The following is an 18,865-nucleotide window of genomic DNA, read 5'->3' on the forward strand; positions in this document are numbered from 1 at the left end:
GACTTGGTCATTTTTATTATTAAGTCATGAACAGCCATTCAGTCATGTTTGACTATAAATACTGTTTGTATTAATTTATTTACACTCATACCAGAAGAATTTGTGATTACTTAATTTAATAATTTGCTTCACAGTTATCATTTAGTTGCCTTTGAAATTGGTGACATTCATCAAAATATTTGACAAGGCGTCTTTTGAGATTGAAAATTCCTGGTTAATTGTTTGCCACGCAGTAAGTAAGTACTGGACTCTTGTAATTATCATGTGAACAACAGATCATAAACACTTCTTGTGGGTGTTACACTATTCCTACATCAAACTTTGAAAGAAATCCTCCTCCTGGTTAATTGCTAGAGATGAATGACTTTTATTTTCCAGCACACCTGTTAAAGAAATCTCACAAGTTATTAACATTTAACACCTATAAAATTGGAGACATGCATCAAAACAATCTTTGACAAGCTGATTTTGTTAGAATTGTCCTCAGTAACTGCCCTAGACTGGAACTTGAAAGCCAGTCAATCCCAGATACATGCATATATTTGAATTAAAATGTAACTATTATGTCTGCATGAGAAAATGCTAGACATCAGTGACATCGACTACAAGACAGAAATGGCTTTCAGTAGATGAAAGAAGCTGTAACCAATTACATGTATATATTAGGAGAATGCCATATATATATAAACACCAAATAAAGGTGCTGATATATGTATGTGGTAAGATTGCATGGGTATACTGCATGCAGAACATAAAGCATTATCATCTCCCCCTCTCTCTCTCTCTCTCTCTGTTTTTGTATAACAATTTTTAGACACGATGTCAATTTGTTTTCAAACTTGGAACTAACCTGATCCAATTTTAACTTATCTGGAGGGGGAGTCAGGCTAGATGATTGGTGAATCCCAGTAAATGTATTTTCTGCTCTTCAGTTAATTTATTTGTTTAACTCTGATGATTGAAGATGGTTGGAAATATTAGATTCATTTATGTTTTGTTTTGTTCTTAGCTAAGAATATTTTCATGACATTTCATGTTTATTCCTTATATTCATTATATTAAAACAATTGTTACCTTCAAAAATTCAGTAGAGTGCCTAGTGGTCTAAAGCGCTCATCATTACGGATCATTGCTATCTCACCTCTGTCAGCATGGGTTAGAGTCTTGGTTTTGGCCAATGTGGGTATGTGAGAAAGCTTGCCAGTAGCTTCCCGTGGGTTTGTGGTTCTTTCCAGGGTTTTTCCTGGGTTGTTCCTCCACCATTTATACTGGCCACCATGTATAGCCTGTCTTGTGCTAACAAATACTGTTAAACCCTTCAACAACAACAACAAAATTCAATCATAAAATAGAAATCATTTAACATGTGGTATGCAATTTCATAAAATCTCAATACAGACTTCTTTCCCATGAGCAAAGAAAATTTGGATTTTGACCTTCAAGCGTTTGGTGGAAAAAGTTTTCCAACGTGTTAATTAAAAAAAATGTTCAAGTTTCTTCTGGTTTCTTCTGAATATTTTGTCATTTTGTAAGTACCATATATATATTTACTTATAAGTCAGTTCCAATTGTTAATTTTACCTAGTCAGATCTGCCGTCGCATAATCTGCGTGTAGATCTGAGTAATCAGTGCAACATAAAAATAGACCATGATCTACCAGTGGATTATGCAAACTCAGATTTGGGTCTATGATGTTTGCAGTTAGACTGGACTTGTAATTATGTATATACAGTAAAAAATTGAATGCTGTTCTTCAGCAGATTGGATGCTGTTCTTCAGCAGATTGGATGTAAATGCTTTATTTTTTAAACATTCTTTTGGAAAGAATCACCTTGAGATGTTTGGGTATTTTCTTTATTTTGCGAAATATTGCTTATTCAATAAAAAATTTGTGTGTAAACATGGCAGATATGTTTTAGGTAAATTAACTCACAATTTTAAGCTGTATTTACTACATTTTGTGATAATTGTGAAGTAGGTGACTTGATTTACTACATATATACTCACTTATAAGGCAGGTCCATCTGCAAACAATAAAGACCCTGATCTGCCATCATTTAATGCGCTGACGATCAGAGTCTATGTATTATGTATTATTTAATGCGCATTTTTTTCTCTGTTAACTTTACATTATCAGAATCGTTCAATATTTTATGATATTGCACACCTTCATATTGCACCCACGCACAGGACATGTGTGCCCAGTAGTGTATTAGGAACCACTTTGCAAACAAATCATGTACATTCGCATAGTAGATGCAATATGTTTTGTTTGATTAAATTTGTTTCTGAATAACTAAAGCAGATGTTTCGTGGACTGCAACATACCAACTGTTTTGCTACATTCCACATTAACTTTTTGATACAATGTTTCAGATTTTGGCGATAGATGCCAGATTTCATAAAATTGCTTGGTACATACAAATAACATGCAAGCTATAAAGGCATAAACTGTCTCCTTTAGCTGGTAATAAGAATGTCAAAAAAATATCCTTACAGTTTTACATCCAGAATTTCCACAAAATGTACTTTCTTAGTCCTGCAAATCCGGATTACATGAGCCATGTCATGAGTTCTCAAGCTTGATTACACATTTCGAAATTGTACTGTAATTTCGACTATATTCCAAGTGCAATTACATCTTCCTTACAGTACTCAAAATGAAATAAACATCAAATTCAATAGCGTCTTTTTGATAATTGCAATTGAAATACTTCATATTTTTCCCACATAATGATTTCAGATAGTCAATGACAGAACAAACACACTTGCAGATGTAAACACGCTTCTCCTGCGCCGCTTCAGTCCGACCTATTTCATGCGTAATTTGCACAGATGAATCCAGTCCAAAATCACGAACTTTCATCGAATCGAAACAAAATACCAAAATATATTCATTGCAGATCAGATGGAAAAGTTGTTGCAATGCGCATTCATTCACAATATGACTGCAAATTTCAATTTTAACTCGACATGCCATTTTCTTTCAAAAGTTATGTCGAGCATGCGACTAAGTTCAGATTTATCTGGCCGGAGTTATGTGCGAGTTTGTAATGATGTTGTGTAATGATAAAACTGCTCTTGTGTATTTAGTTTGGAATACCGGGCATTCATTCATTTACGTTCTTTCTTGTAGTGTATTTTGTTTATATTATTAAGCCTTAGGTAGAATAAGAAAATGAGCATTTAATAAAAGGGTTACTGCATTTGTATGGGAAAATATGAACTTGTTTTGTCGGATGGATATACTGCACTCCCAAGGTCATGCAGTATTCCAGCCAAAAAACTCCATATTTTTCCATACAAATGCAGTAACCTATAAATACAGATTGTAACTTATTAGCATTATGCAATGGCAGATGTGGGGTTGCAGTTGGACTGGACTTGTATATGAGTATATACAGTATTTTAACTTTTAAAAACTCACCCATTTGTGACATTTGATAGGAAATAAAAAGCAAACAACAAAGGAATGGAATATATTATCTTTATGGGTCAGATCAAAGCTAGACCTAAAGAATTGTTTAAATGTGTTATAGGTTTATCATATACACCAGACAGGAAAAAAAGATGATTAGATTTCAGAAGCATTGCTTATGATAATAAATAAGCAGGAAAATAATTTTTTTTTCGGTACTGTACCACTAATAAAACTTTTGCGTTATCTAAGACTATAGTTAATATTTTAAGAAATTCAGGTATATTATGTTGAACAATGAAGGTATACAAAATTTGGTCAAAATATGCATGGGTAAGGAATGATATGCTAATATTATGTTCTGTCACTGATACATATTTAATTAGGCATGTTACTTTATAACCTAATGGTGCACTACAAGTGTTTTGTATTTTGTGTTGTTGATCTGGCTGTAGAACCAAGGGAAATAATAGTATTTGTTTTTTGGGGTGGGGTGGGGGTTTGATCTATCTGGCTGTAGAATCAAGGGAACTAATAGTATCAATATTTTTTTTATTTTTTTTGATTGACTGGACTGTAGAACCAAGGGAGCTAATAGTATGGAAGTGCATCTGTTGTGTGTTGTGCTTCCGTTTGCCAACAACTGATTATTACCACTCTGGAGATAATATTTCTAGTCCAGTTTCAATCATACTTGGAATATGGTTTATCATACAATCAATATCGTGGATACGTTCGATAGCAAGAACCATGCATATTAATGAGTTGACCTTGCACCTGATTGACATTTCATGTTACCACTTTGGAGGCCATATTTCTGATTGTATTTTGATCAAACTTGGAATATATGCTTATATTATTAAGATTGTAAACAAGTTTAGTTTAGAGTGAAATCTCTTATATTAATGAGGTGATATTGCATTAGAGTGACTGGTCTTGCTGCCATTCTGGAGCCTTTATTTCAGATCTGACTTTGATCACCTTTGCTTTCATCATTAATGTAGTGGGTGAGTGTAATAATGAGTGATGTTTTTTTAGATGTGCAATGATTGATATATTGATGCATCAATACTTTTTTCAATACCAATACACATATCGATACAAGAGGTGGAGAATGGGCACAAAGTGATATTTACTGTCTAAAGGTTACTTTAATATTCAGCAGGCATGAATAATCATCAGTTGTGTACCTTTCTGTTCTTTAAATTGAGAATTGATCCAAGAAAAATGGCACAAGCATTCATTTTTGACAGTTTAAAAAAAAGCTATTGACAAAGTGACATGTTTCATTTAGCCACCCCCCTCACCTCCCCACTTACAAACTAATTATCTCATACAAGCTGCATTAAGAGGGTATGTGAGAAAGCTTGCCAGTAGCTTCTCGTGGGTCGGTGGTTCTTTCTGGGGTTTTCCTGGGTTCTTCCTCCACCATTAATACTGGTCGCCATGTATAGCCTATTGTGTGCTGAAAAATGGCGTTAAACCCTACAACAAAAACAACAACAAATGATTTCTTCTGATGCTATATTATGAATTACGTTACTCATTATTTAATAACCACTTTTACACTTCTTGACTAAATTCACTATAATTCCAAATTACACTGGTCAACAGTGAAATCATTACTGACTTGAAAAGGCCCTAATCTGTAGTATTTTGGTGTGCCGAACACGAATATAACCGTGAAAAATTTGTATTGGCTCTCGTTTTGAAGATATTCATATACCTCATTTTCTATGTTTCACTGTGTAAATTTCTCCAGTAGGACTGCAGCAACATCCGGAATAATGATGTAACATTGCATAATACCATCATGCTCACATCATCCACAGTTGATTGCATCATTTTCTGATGCAATGCAATACTAATGCCATGCGGCTGCTGAAGTAAGTTGACGTCAGCAGTGTACTATACATGTGTAGGCCTGTTATACTAATGCCAGGCGGCTGCTGAAGCTGACGTAAGCAGTGTACTATATAAAGCCCAATCAGATAGGTTCAGCATTTAAAATATTTTAGACGTTGTGCGAGACAGTTCAAGCTACTGTTACATAAAACTTATTATTTTATCCATTTACGTACAATAAAGAACAGTAATGCCTCGAAAGTGTGTTAATACCGCGGACAATTTTTGCTATATTTGTGGGGAAGTGACATTTGCCAACCAGAAGAAAAGTATCAATTCTCAAGTGAAGAAGGCATATTATCTTTACTTCGGATGCAAGGTTGGTGACCAAGACAAGCCTTGGGCTCCGCATATATGCTGTGCTACATGTACAACACAGCTTTCACAGTGGTTGAATTGCAAAAGGTCATCAATGCCGTTTGCAGTCCCAATGGTGTGGAGAGAGCCAAGCAACCACCTAAATGACTGTTACTTCTGCTTGGTTCCTCCTCTTTCCGGCGGAATAACGAAGCGAGAAGTCGAGAATAGTCTACCCAAACATTCCGTCTGCATTGAGACCAGTTCCACATGGTGAGGGACTTCCTATTCCAGAACCTCCAGCAGAATATTCTCTTGATTCATCTGACGAAGACAAATGTGAGTCGACCCGTTCTTCTCCTGGTCCATCAGCATGCAGTGATCCAGATTTTCACTGTGGTGCATCATCAACCCCACACAGAATAACACAGGAAGAACTAAATGACCTGATTCGTGATTTGGACTTATCAAAGAACAAGGCAGAATTGCTAGGATCAAGACTCCAACAATGGAATCTTCTAGAAGAAGATGTCACAATTACTGCATATCGAAAGCGCCACCAGCAATTGGAGCCTTTCTTCAGAAAGGAAAGTAATCTGATATTCTGTTCCGATATTGAGGGCCTCATGAATGCTTTAAAAATCACTCATGACCCACAAGAATGGAGACTATTTGTGGACTCTTCGAAACTGAGTCTCAAGGCTGTGCTTTTGCACAATGGAAACATTCTTCCATCTATTCCAGTAGCGTATGCTGTCCACATGAAAGAGACATACGATAACTTAAGGCAGCTACTGAATTCCATTGAGTATAACAAGTACAGCTGGCACCTCTGTGGTGATTTGAAGGTAGTTGCCCTTTTAATGGGACTGCAGCAAGGATATACAAAATACATGTGTTTCTTATGCGAGTGGGATAGCCGAGCAAGGGAAATGCACTACATGAGGAAGGAATGGACTCACAGGCAGAATGTAGCCATTGGAGAGAAGAATATCCAACACCCAGCTCTGGTTGAGGCTCAGAAAATCTTGCTACCACCCCTTCACATCAAACTAGGTTTGATGAAGAACTTCGTGAAAGCCATTGACCGGACTTTGCCAGCATTCCGATACCTGCATGAAAAATTCCCTCGACTCAGCGAAGCAAAGATTAAAGAGGGAGTTTTTGTGGGTCCTCAGATTCGAGAGCTTTTCAAAGATGACCGGTTCAACAACTTGCTGGAAGGTGACGCGAAACAAGCATGGAATGCTTTTCGCCTAGTTTCTACAAACTTCCTCGGAAATGTTAGGGCAGAAAACTATAAGGAACTAGTAGAAGACATGTTGATGAAGTATAAGAAACTTGGCTGCAATATGTCTCTAAAGATTCACTTCCTTCATTCCCATTTGGATTTCTTTCCTAGCAACTGTGGTATTGTTAGTGATGAACACGGCGAACGTTTTCATCAAGATATCGCAACAATGGAACAAAGATACCAGGGAAAATGGTCCACTACAATGCTGGCTGACTACTGCTGGACACTCCTCAGAGATGCTCCCGAACAGCTGTACAAGAGACAGGCGAAGAAATCTAAGATGTAGTCAATGACTTGATTTTTTATAGGTAGGCTATTACAGTTGACCTTTTACTATTGGAATGCATTTTGTTATGTAAACATTAATTTCTTGCAGATTACAAAAAAACTAGAGCCAATTTTGCAATTTGACTGTCATATTCGTGTTCAGCACATAAAAATTGATAAGAATTGACTAATTTTATTTCAGTAACATGACTTTTGTAAAAATTTGTTGTCCAGTGTTAATGATTTAGTCCAAGAAATATTAATAAGTACTTTGTAATTCCAGTTAATAATTTAAATAAATAAATCAATCCAGATTATAAATTGGACACACCAATTAGACTGATTCCACCTTGGATGTTAAGGTAATAATTAATAATTTTGTAAGTAAACAACATTGTCATAAAAAGATAATAATAGAGCCAGGATATAGGACAGTCTCCTCTAAAAACATTCAACGTTGTCGACAAGTTTTGGAATTTCCAAGTGAGAAACATACTTCCTTCCATTAATAATTATCTGAATATTTAATTTATAATCATAGAGAAATATTAGCTATGTATTATTATATTTACAAAAGAAATGTCACTAGTCAGTTACACCATTAACTTGATTTTGGACAAAGGTCACTTGCAAGATACAGATACAGAACATATAACCATTGACAAAGAACAACAAAGAGTACAAATTAAATATACTTAACAAATGATTTTTCTTTGTTGTAAATGAGTTTTCTTTATTGTCAGCTATATAGTTTACATAATGATGATCAATTCTGCTAATGGTACTTGACTTGTAGATCACTCTGATATATCACTCTTTTCATGATTGGTCTTCAGACATTGGCTGTTAATTACTCTGATATCTCAGTCCTTCCTTGAGTGGTCTTCAGACATTGGCTGTTAATCACTGTGATATCTTAGTCCTTCCTTGAGTGGTCTTCAGGCATTGGCTGTAAATCACTCTGATATCTCAGTCTTGCCAAGAGTGGTCTTCATGTGTTAGCTGTTCAGATGTCAGTAATGTCAGCCAAACTCCTCCAGGTGGAGAAACAGAAAATATGCCTGCCAAGTAATGATGGTGATTCCTTAGTATAGTAGAACCTATCTTGAAAGACCATCTCTTTTTCTGAAACATTATGGTCTCTCAAGACAGGTGGTCTCTCATAACAGGTCAAAATGCTATATAATCAATAAATTTGTGCATTAAAATTGTGGTCTTTCAGGACAGGTGGTCTCACATAGAAGTGGTCTTTCAAGACAGGTTTTAATTTATCTACCCCTCCAATGTAGCAGCTTGATCTTGGAGTGAGCATAGATGGTATTAACTCCCCACAGTACTGTGTGCATAAATGATGAATTGTGTATCAGCTGTATTGTATTGTTAGAGATTGAGTGCCGTAGCACAAGTCAAGCTATCTAGGACTCCCGGTACTAATTCAGTTTCCATAGTAAACCTATGCAGACACCATGATATTAAAAATTCAATAATTTAAAATTTTTGAGTGCTTATGGTCAAACCTAAATTTATCAGTATAGATGAAACCTGGAAGTCAGCTTCTGTGTTCTGTGTTGAGGAAAGGATATGAGCTGTGGCATTTTTGGGACCTGCATGTGTTTGAAACATGTGCTTCAAATTCTGCACCGAAGAGTCAGGTGCTAATTTTAGTAATGAGTGTTTCAAACTCAAGGCTGTTAAAGGACTAAAATTCCATCAATAAAACATTGTGTCTATTTTTTCTACTTACAACTAGGATAAGCTCTCAAAAGATTCTTTTTCCTAAAACATAACTTACATTATTAACCAATCCTGGTCAGCCAAACCCATATATATTTTATTTTATGTTCACCCATTTTTCCATATCATTAGTACTGTGTGTCCTCTAGGTGCTGCTTTGGAGTCTTAGAAATATGGATGTGACAAAACCATTTACAAGACTGCAAGAAAATGGGCAAAACAGTAACACCTGCTGACATTTAAAGTTCTACAAATTAAAAAACACATACAATACAAACACTGTTTAAGAAGCATATTTCTTTCCTTTTTTGTTACAAGAGAACAAACATAAATGCTTCCCCTAATACCCCTCTGTGCTATGTGCACGTTTCAGAATGACTCAGAAGAAAAGCCAGTCATAACAATTGCACATATTAAATTGTATTGTTATATTATGTTGCATTATGTTATATTATATTATATTATATTATATTATATTATATTATATTATATTATATTATATTATATTATATCATATCTTCAACCCCATGATGGTAAAACTAAGGCCTTGAAAGTGCTTGAATTTATAGATGATTAAATGAAGGCTTTGAAAGTGCTTGAAATCTTAACATCTTACCTCAGAAGTTCTTGAAAGCCCATGAAGTTTTAGACAGTGGTCAAAATTAACTTTTATTATATTCTGAAACAGTTGAAGCCATGTTGATTATTTGCACTGATTGAAACAAAAAGCACCATGTTCAAAACTAAATGTTTTGTACTTAAAATGCAAGTAAGGAAAATTGACACGTAACTATTTTATAGTTTGTTTTACAAGGATATAAAAAATGATGTATATGAAATCATTTCGTGACCTTTCATAAATGTTGTCCTTGAAAATCATTACAATAGCCTTATAATCATTTAATTGTTACTTTCAAAACTATGAACCCTATTATGAATGTAAGGAAACTAATATGTTTACTATATATACTCACATAAAAGTTTAGCAAACTGCACAAACCCATATCTGTCATCAGATAATGCACTGGCAGATTTGGTTCTGTGCATTTTTTAGAAGTAATGAGTAAAATAGGTAACATAGACCCAGATCTACAGGTGCATAATGTGACAGCAGATCAGGATAAGTGTTGACTTCAAGCAAATATATAAGGTATATGCACAGCAAGAAAATGTATAGTTACATTTGTAATGGTGTGCAAGCTGTTGCATTTGAATGCAGTATGCATGTACTTGTAGCTGTCACTTTCTCTGTCAGATACAAACATTTCAGATTGGTATTCACCTTGTGTAGCTTCTTAGGTTAAATCTTTATGATATAAAAGCAATAGAATTACACAGACTCCATACTTTATTTAAAGGCATTTGGAAAATTTCCATGAAACAAGGGCAGGAATCAGTGTCTTCACCACAGGAAATCATTCCTCAAAAATTGGCATGAAACAGTATCATATGAGAAGCTCCTGAAGACTGTTTAGATCTACCCTCTTACTGTTTATTATACCTTGCTGAATTGTATCAAGCAAAATGATTCAGTGGAATACAGAGCATAGATGTACAGTTACAGGCCCCACTGCATAGCCCGGTTTTGAACTGATTGCTGAAAAGTGTGTGTGTGTGTGCGTGTGTGTGAAGGTATTCATGCCATTTCATTTCACTAATCTTTCAGAAAGTTAGGGAGTCTCAATCTTGAGCCAGAACATGTATGTGTGTGTATTTGTGTGTGTGTGTGTGTGTGGTCACTTGTTGCATCCAAGATTTATATATTTAAGTAAGGAAAATGACAGATGTGAGCCCACTCAGAGCAAGCAAGAAGTGCTACTACTTAACAGTTCCTGCTACTGCTGTTGGTAGTGGAGTACAGAGTATAATTACATGACTACATCACCTTAAACAATGGGCCTTTTGAACCCATAACTGCTTGCTTAGCTTTTGAAAAATTGGGAGGAAAGGTATTGATGGATTCCAGTCAGCCATTCTGTCAGAATGTTACAGAGTTGAGCAAGAACATGTGGGAAGCCACTTGTTGCATTTCTGATTTATTCATCAGCATACACACTGTACTGTACAGTATGTGCCCATGGAATATGTATACATACAATAAAAAACTGTATAAACCCAGACCAGTGATTGCATAATGCGTTGGCATATTAGGATATAAAAGCTGTTTTTTTTCTATTTTTAATCCTGCTGCATTGACCCAGAGATATATTGGCCTGATATCTCTTGGCAGATCTTCTTTATTCTGTTCACAGTTGATTTTGTATTCTACAAAGATAAGTATGGTATAGAAGAGAATTGTAACCCATTGGATCCTTCATCCCTTTACATTTCATGTCTGAGGAGGCAGACTAGACATAGGCTTATTCAGGAAATGCTTCCCTATTGTACCTCAAAGACCTTGGAAGCATTGATGTGGCTAAAGATACTGCTACAATTATAAAAGAGAATTACCTACAGACCTACTGCACTAAATCCTTGGAATATTCACACAGATAACAGCCTTGTAATATAGAAGAATATTACTTCTCTTCATTGCATTGCCGTGTGAATTGGTACATTACTAACAGGAACAGGAATCAATAAAAATGAAATATTGTCAGCATTAATAATAGAACATTTACATGCATGGATTTTATATGGGAAAAATACAACCGTGTATAGGTATAACATGCCGAAACTAAAAGGAGATTCTGTAATCATTATCTCTACTGATAAGGAAACATTCATGTTCTGGCTATGCAACTATTGTCATCGTGGATATTATTCATAATCCATACCATTGATTTACAATGAGCAAGTTCCTGTAATTCATCGGCTAGAATTTGGACTCAGAAAGTGATAATTGATGTATTTCCATATATATAATATGTGTGCAGGTATATGTGTGTGAATTTCTTTAAGGTAACTAATAGATTTCTGTACTAATGGGTTTAATGAACATAGATGCGTAACCCTGAGAGTTTGTTTGGAAATGGAAACAGAAGATTTTCTGGATTGGAATAATAAGCACTTCTTGGAATTGTAAGACAACATTTCAAGAAGTGATTGATATGGTTTCCTCAAGTTCATGCAGGTTTTCTGCCCTTTCATAATGAGCTTTGAGGATTTTTATTATCATTACAGTTCCACTAGCCTGTCTTAACAATGGTTTATGGAATAATGGTTCACTTGGGTCATTTATATATTTACATTCATTTTTTGGGAAATTTCTTTAGACATTTTTGCTGTTACCCCAAAATACAAAACAAATGTATATGAATCTTGTGATGAAAATGATCAACATATCTGATATGAAAGCATTGTGGATATAAGTAAAATGATACACCAGTAATGTTGACGTGGCACAACTGTCTGAATGTCATTTAATATAAAATATCGATTTCAGTTTGTTTCACTCAACCCTTTTTTGGTGTGGACCATTTTTCTTGGACATTTGTTTGACGATGTAAATATGTTGTGACACATCTCAGTTTCGTCTTGAATATCAATAACTGTAGTTTGGATTAAATGGAACATGAAATAGATTTTATGACTAGAGAAAACATGGGTAGGTCTTTTTTTTTGAACCAGTCAAGCAACACTGGCATGAAATAATTGGAATGTGTAATCACATTTAATGACTTTTTAGGGCTTGGGCCTTTTTTTAGTACTACTCAGGCATGTTTGAAATGAATTTGTTAGAAAATCCAGCATGACTGTTTCACCCATACGTGCTATTAATTGGGAACATTAAAATTTATTTATAGTAGTCGGTGATATGAAAGAAAATAATTATTGCATTCATCCATGTTATACAGTACTTAAAAGTTGCCGGAGCTGGATTATACTTACATCACTAATGGGGCATTTTGGTCTACTTTTTGGGACTACTTTGGTTGGAGGCACGTGAGGACACAGTCATTCATAAATCTAACTTTTTTTTTATAAGGCTTCCAGGTAAGAGGAAAACCAAATTACAGTTGATTGGGCTAAAGTGTTCCTTGTGCTCTGCCAGTGTTGGAACAACATAACCACTGATATTGTTTTGTGAATAGGAAGATCTCGAAGGAAGAAAATGCACCAGGCACTATTATTTGGAGATTTACAACTTGAATTTGTGACCTGGCTAATATTACAATCAACAGTAATGGGTAATTGATCTAGTGACTGCTGTGTTTTTTATTTACTTAGCCTGGTGGGACCTAAAGTTGTCTCACCAAAGGTTTAAATGACATTTGGGGATTTGAATAGCAAATTATGCATACCTTGGATTTAGCTTTAGGTTCTTGTGTACAGTAACTTATTCCAATACTTATATACTTCTGCCTCTGTTGGAGGATACAGACTGGGATTGGCATCTTTGGAACTAAAGGTTACCAAAATTCCAGTATGTAGTTAGTGTTCTTTCCAAAAATCAAGGCAAATAACTACTCCAGAGTGCAATTACATAGCACCTTCAGTGTTCATACCTGTAGTCAGTGAAAATTATGTGATAATCTTTATGTGGGGTTAGAGGTCTAACTTAGGTATTACTTGCATTTTGAAACATTCCAGATCAGACTTTGTCGTCGTGATCTCTCTGTGGAATCATCTTTTCTGTGAGAAAATTAGACCAAATACTGTTTGGTGGATTTTGCGTTATTATGTATCTTCTGTCATCATATCAGAGAAAATGTGTTAAATAACCAATCTTCATAGGTAGTCGATATTTTCAGTGTTTAAGAATTTGGATGCAGAAAATAGAAAAAGAGCTGTCAGAAAGATATTTACTATAGATGAATCAAACAGTGAAATTTGACACATTTTGCCATTTTATGTAAATGTGCATATTAGCTGTAAAAATCTACCATATTTTTTCTAGTGTCTGTGATGTAAATGAATGAAAACCCATTGTAGATGTTCAAAATTGTAAGTTTTTTTTCTTCTACTGATTTTGTTTGTTCAATTGCAGTGATACAATAGCACTAGAAACCTAGTTGAAGACTGCTATTTGTTTTCACATATTTGATAATGGGCGAGAACTCTATGTCTAATTTGTCATTATGATTACAGACTTCCTGTGGTGCTCAGTGACTAGAGTGACATGACTAAGTTTGCATTTGTTTGAAGGTAAAAATAATTGAAACACTTATCCAGAAGGTGTGGTTTAGTGGGCAGTTCTTCTAGGCCTGTTTTTTGTCTTAAATACAGTGTGCTCATGTGGGTTGAAGTGCCGAAATGGATATGTAGGAAAAAGTTCTTCATTATTCTTAATATGCTTTGACTTGCATGATAACAGAGTTGGTGTCCTTTTTGAAACAAGTCAGTTGGAAAAATTGTTTCTTTTCAGCAATTTCGGGTTTGTTTTCCAACCAACAAAAAGTACATTTGATAACAGTGGCAGTGCAAAAAGACCAATATCAGCTTTTCAGATCAGTGGGTGTAAAAGCCATTGTTTTTTTCCCCTAGTACTTTCTGATTGTTCGACAAAGTTTCTCTTGTCAGTCATGATTATTCCATGGACAGATGACGTCTCAGATCAGCAGTCAGGAGTTACAAAGAGAAACAACTAATATTGCTTGATACTACCTGGTTTGGGTGAGAAATCAATTTCACCATAGAAATTTGCACTAAAAATCCAATAATTGGAGAGAGGAGGTGGATTTGTGACTGATATTCCCAGATTAATGTGATCCAAGATCAATATTGCATGTGCTTGTACCCAAGAGGAATATTAGCCAACAGTATGATGTGGAAATTTGGCTATAGAGTTATCCAGCTGGGGTGTGGAATCCCACTAGCTCTTACATGAAAATCAGCTGATATTGACAGTCTTTGGTTGTGGACTTGGACAATTTCAATAATGCACAGTGAATAGAAACGCTATCATTATAGAAACACTTCGTATGGATTATTTTTGTAAACACTGACTTCAAAATTCCATGACTGCAAAGGATTACCTTTAGTTGCAGTTTACTCTAAATATTAGGGAATGATTTTTCTGTAATTGCTTATTATATATAGACTGTTGCTGTTTACATGAATTTTATGAGCGAGTTTGTCCAAATTATAAATAATATATAGATTAATGTGTAAATGGTCTTGGTAATTCAGGAAAAAACTCAAGTATTACAGGAAAGTGCCCATCTTGTTTTTTTAGTAGTGATCAACATTAGCGGATGTTGATCAATCACTAAGTAAGTGCTTTTGATATATGTATGTATTCATTGAAAACAGTCTTTTGAGCAGAAAATAAAGGAGCTCTATGTATAGTCATTGCACTGATATTTGTGGAAAGGAGCATGCCTTGTGTGGAGGAACCTAATGTTATTTACTGAGAAGGAGGAAGTTTATTCATTGACTGTTTTGTTATGGATGATTCACCATCAGACACGGAGTTTGTGTATGTTTTAAATTTTAATGTGGCAACTTGGTTTCTGGAAGATATTAGCTGCAGGAAGTACTTTTGTGCAAGACGTTTTAATATTTACATATAAATATTTAGTTATGATTACATGAGATCAGTAATTGAGCTTCAGCAAAGAAAGAAAAAAATGTCTGCATCTGAAAAAATCAGTCGTAAAGTAGGATTTTCTGAAGATTCTAGGAGAAGTGTCCGACAGTCTCGTTCTAGAGAGCGAAGTAGAGTTAAAGAGCGTCGTGCCAAATCCGTCATGGATGTGAATTCAAATGGCAAGGAAAAAGACACTGTTCGCAAGCGGGATCATAGTCTTATTGGATTGGTTAGATCAGGATCTCGGAGATCTGTTCACAGTCTGGTGAAATTTTTTGAGACCAGTCCTTTTTATGTAAGTATACATGTATAACTATTTGGGATTGGATCAATAAGTGCTAAATAGTTAAAGTCATACATTTTTGTTGTTTTAGTCACAGTTGTGTTTCATTTTTGGATTTCTTAATAGTTATTGATAATTTTTACCTGTTGGTTGACAGAAAAAGTTTGGATGGTCAATAAATCAAATAAAAGTGCTCAAGTTTGGATGGTCAATATATCAAATAAAAGTGCTCTAACTAAGAAGGTTGTTTGCATGCAAGTTGACTAAAATTGTATAAGAATGTTCAGATGTGTTAAAATTTTGGCGTTTAGTCCTGTGTTGTTTGCATTTTGATCCTGCCATAAACATAGTCCATGTTTGATTGCTGATTTGATCAATATGCAGTTGGGTCAGATTATGAATGTTCGGTACATATTTGAGATGACAGTACTTGATTACTACCAGAACACTTGCTCAGAGTGGCAAGTGAAAGCATGTTAAATTACCATATATAATCATTTATAAGTCAAGTCAAACTGCAATCTACAAAGAGCCTGATCTGCCATATCATAATGTGCCTGCAGATTTGGGTCTATTTTGTTTGTTCTACTGGTTACTCCTAACAAACTGCACAGACCCTGATCTGCTGGTGCATTATGCGATGGCAGATCTGGCTCTGTGCAATTTGGAGTACGACTCATAAGTCGGTAGATATGGTAGTCTGGTCACTAAGCCATTTGGCATGTTCTCAGACTTCTTAATGACATCATTGTGAAGGTTTGGTCTGGTGTAGTAACTTAATTGTGTTCATAAACATCAAATTCATTAAACAAGTAATTCCAAACAGGGAGTAAAATGCCCAGTTTATTAAATTCTTATCTGGAGCTCTGAATAAATAAATGATTTTTGTACAGATATCTAATAACCAACCTGTTCATTAAAGCCATTATTTTTTCCAAAGGTAAAAACATGCTTCCTTGCTAATAAGAAACCTCTCAAATGCAAACTATGTAGGTAATGTCCACATATTATTAATCCAGTGATTGGTATGAACCCTCCACTCCTTCCCACAAATTCATTATGGTGAGACATCTGTTTGCTTGAATTGTTCCAGTCTTTTTTTGTGGTCACAAAGTGTGACTAAAATGGTGTATTTAAATTTCAGATTTCATTATAACTCAAAGCCCATCCCTGTATTGATTATAAATACTACACCAGGGTAATTTTCCATATTCAGAAAGCCCTCTTCAATTTACAGTATTTAGTCAGCATAAAAGCACACTCCACTGCGGGGCATAGTGACCAGATTTGCTGCCCCATGGTATACCCAAGATCAGTTTTGTATGATGTTCACCTGGGGAGCTCAATAGGTCAGGTGGTAGATTGTTGGAATTGTAATCCAAAGGTCACTGGTTAAAAACCTGCTTGGGTCAGATGCCTCACTGTGTCCTTGGAAAAGGAACTTAGTTTCCATTTCCTCAGCATGATATAATTGTGTCAAAAGTGCAGTTAAAAGCCAACCAGACAGTGGCCATTTTACTTGATATCATTAGGTCATTTGTTTTTGTTTTTTACTTTGAATACATTATTGGCTATATTATGCAGATGACATGGGAGTTTTAAGTACATTTTCCTTAGGAACCTAAGTTGACCTGGTCCGGCATGTATTTAAACACCCACATCTCTTAGATTACACATTGTAACACTCTACTACCAAATGGGCTACCATGGTTCCTAGAATCAACAGAGGAATGAACTGTATTGACCCTGATCTCTTGTTAGAATCACAGCTAAACTGTGATGTTGACAGGCACAAATTATACATTGTAACACATACCAATATGGCACAGTATCCCCCCCCCCCCCCCCCAATGGGGATAAGACAAGGGGAAAATTATTGTTGATTTGGGTTTAAGGTCATTTTTCAGTGCAAGATAGGCTATGTATGGTAGTCAGCATAACTAGTGAGGGAAGAACCTGGTAAAACCCTGGTAAGGACCACTGACCCACAGGAAGCTACTATGTTTTCTCACATACTCACATTTAACCAAGCCTGAGACTCAAACCCATGTGGACAGAGGTGAGATGGCAGTGATGGGTAAAGATGAGTGCTTTACACCGCTGAGCCATCTAGGGCATCCAGGGGTGCAGCAGAATAAGTATGTGAAAGAGTGTAAGTTGGGCTTATTATCAGACATTAATACTTGGAAAGATTTGTGAACATTTTTAAAGTACATGTAAGTGGGGAGGTAATGGGTTTATCAATAACAGTGAGCCAATCATCAGATAAAAATGTACCTATAGTTTTCTTGAGGTATTTAATATCCTAAGATATATTTCAAAACAATGAGAAATCTTACAGTTATTTGCGTGAATCTTGTACATTATATTTTCAAGCTTATTTTAATATCTTGATTAAATTCCTCCGGTATTAAAAAAAATTCATTTTTCTCTATACCCACCATAAGGTTGAGTATATTGTTTTTATAATGTCCATCTCTCAATCTGGCCACCAATCTATTACCAATTTATTTTCCATGCAATAACAGGAGTTGTCCCTGATCATCAGGTATTATGGGGTTAAAGATGGCTGGTACTTGGGTTGAGGAAGAATCTATGGATTTTGGGGTAAAAGGTCAAAGATCACTTATTGAAAGAAGAAAATGGTTTCCACACAGTGATTTGAGTTGTTCATAATCTACTGTTACCAAACTTGATGGTTGGCTTGCACTTGAGCTAAGGAAGAACCCTATTAATTTTGGGATCAAATGGGTCAGGTGTTAAGGTCACTGAGATATGTTTTTTTTAGCAGATGATTGTACAGAGTACTCTTTTGCTCGTCTTGATAAATTGGCTGCAGACATCGGAAAATGTGTCTGCTGGATGCTTGCAGCCTCTTGATGCCATCTCAGAAAAATGCACATATGTATCCACCTAGGCAGCAGGAACTAAACTGAACTGGTGGGCTAAAGGCCTTTTTATTTATACTACTATTTAAGTTACTGGAAAGTTCTAGAAAGTTACTCCAATTTTACTCAGCACTGAATTTATCTGGAATGGTTTGGAAAATAGGTTAATTTCAAAATATCACTGTCCTGGTCACAAAAGGAAAGTTTGTGTGGAATAATAGCCATTTTCTATATTTTTGAGGCATAAGCAATTAGGAAATAATAGTTATGAGTAACATTTACTACCCAGGAACCAGAAAAGGTTTT

The 18,865-nt window shown here is 35.3% G+C and overlaps 1 protein-coding gene across 3 annotated transcripts in view; it reads left to right on the plus strand.

Moving 5' to 3' along the window:
• The window catches only part of LOC149799678 (uncharacterized), a 258,855-nt gene that overhangs the window by 12,155 nt on the left and 227,835 nt on the right, over positions 1-18,865 (plus strand). The window contains exon 1 of one of the 3 annotated variants that reach the window (XM_089959026.1): positions 14,907-15,683. The exons of 1 other annotated variant lie outside the window; for it this stretch is intronic. In XM_089959026.1, coding sequence (XP_089815152.1) covers positions 15,390-15,683 — 294 coding nt within the window. In that variant the 5' untranslated portion in view covers positions 14,907-15,389. Of the gene's footprint in view, positions 1-14,906; positions 15,684-18,865 lie in introns of those variants that run through there. One more of the 3 variants, XM_089959027.1, reaches the window with a different exon arrangement.

The sequence above is a fragment of the Sinohyriopsis cumingii genome, chromosome 5 (genome assembly GCF_028554795.1).
Source record: "Sinohyriopsis cumingii isolate HCF-2022 chromosome 5, ASM2855479v2, whole genome shotgun sequence".
In the NCBI taxonomy this organism is placed as follows: domain Eukaryota; kingdom Metazoa; phylum Mollusca; class Bivalvia; order Unionida; family Unionidae; genus Sinohyriopsis; species Sinohyriopsis cumingii.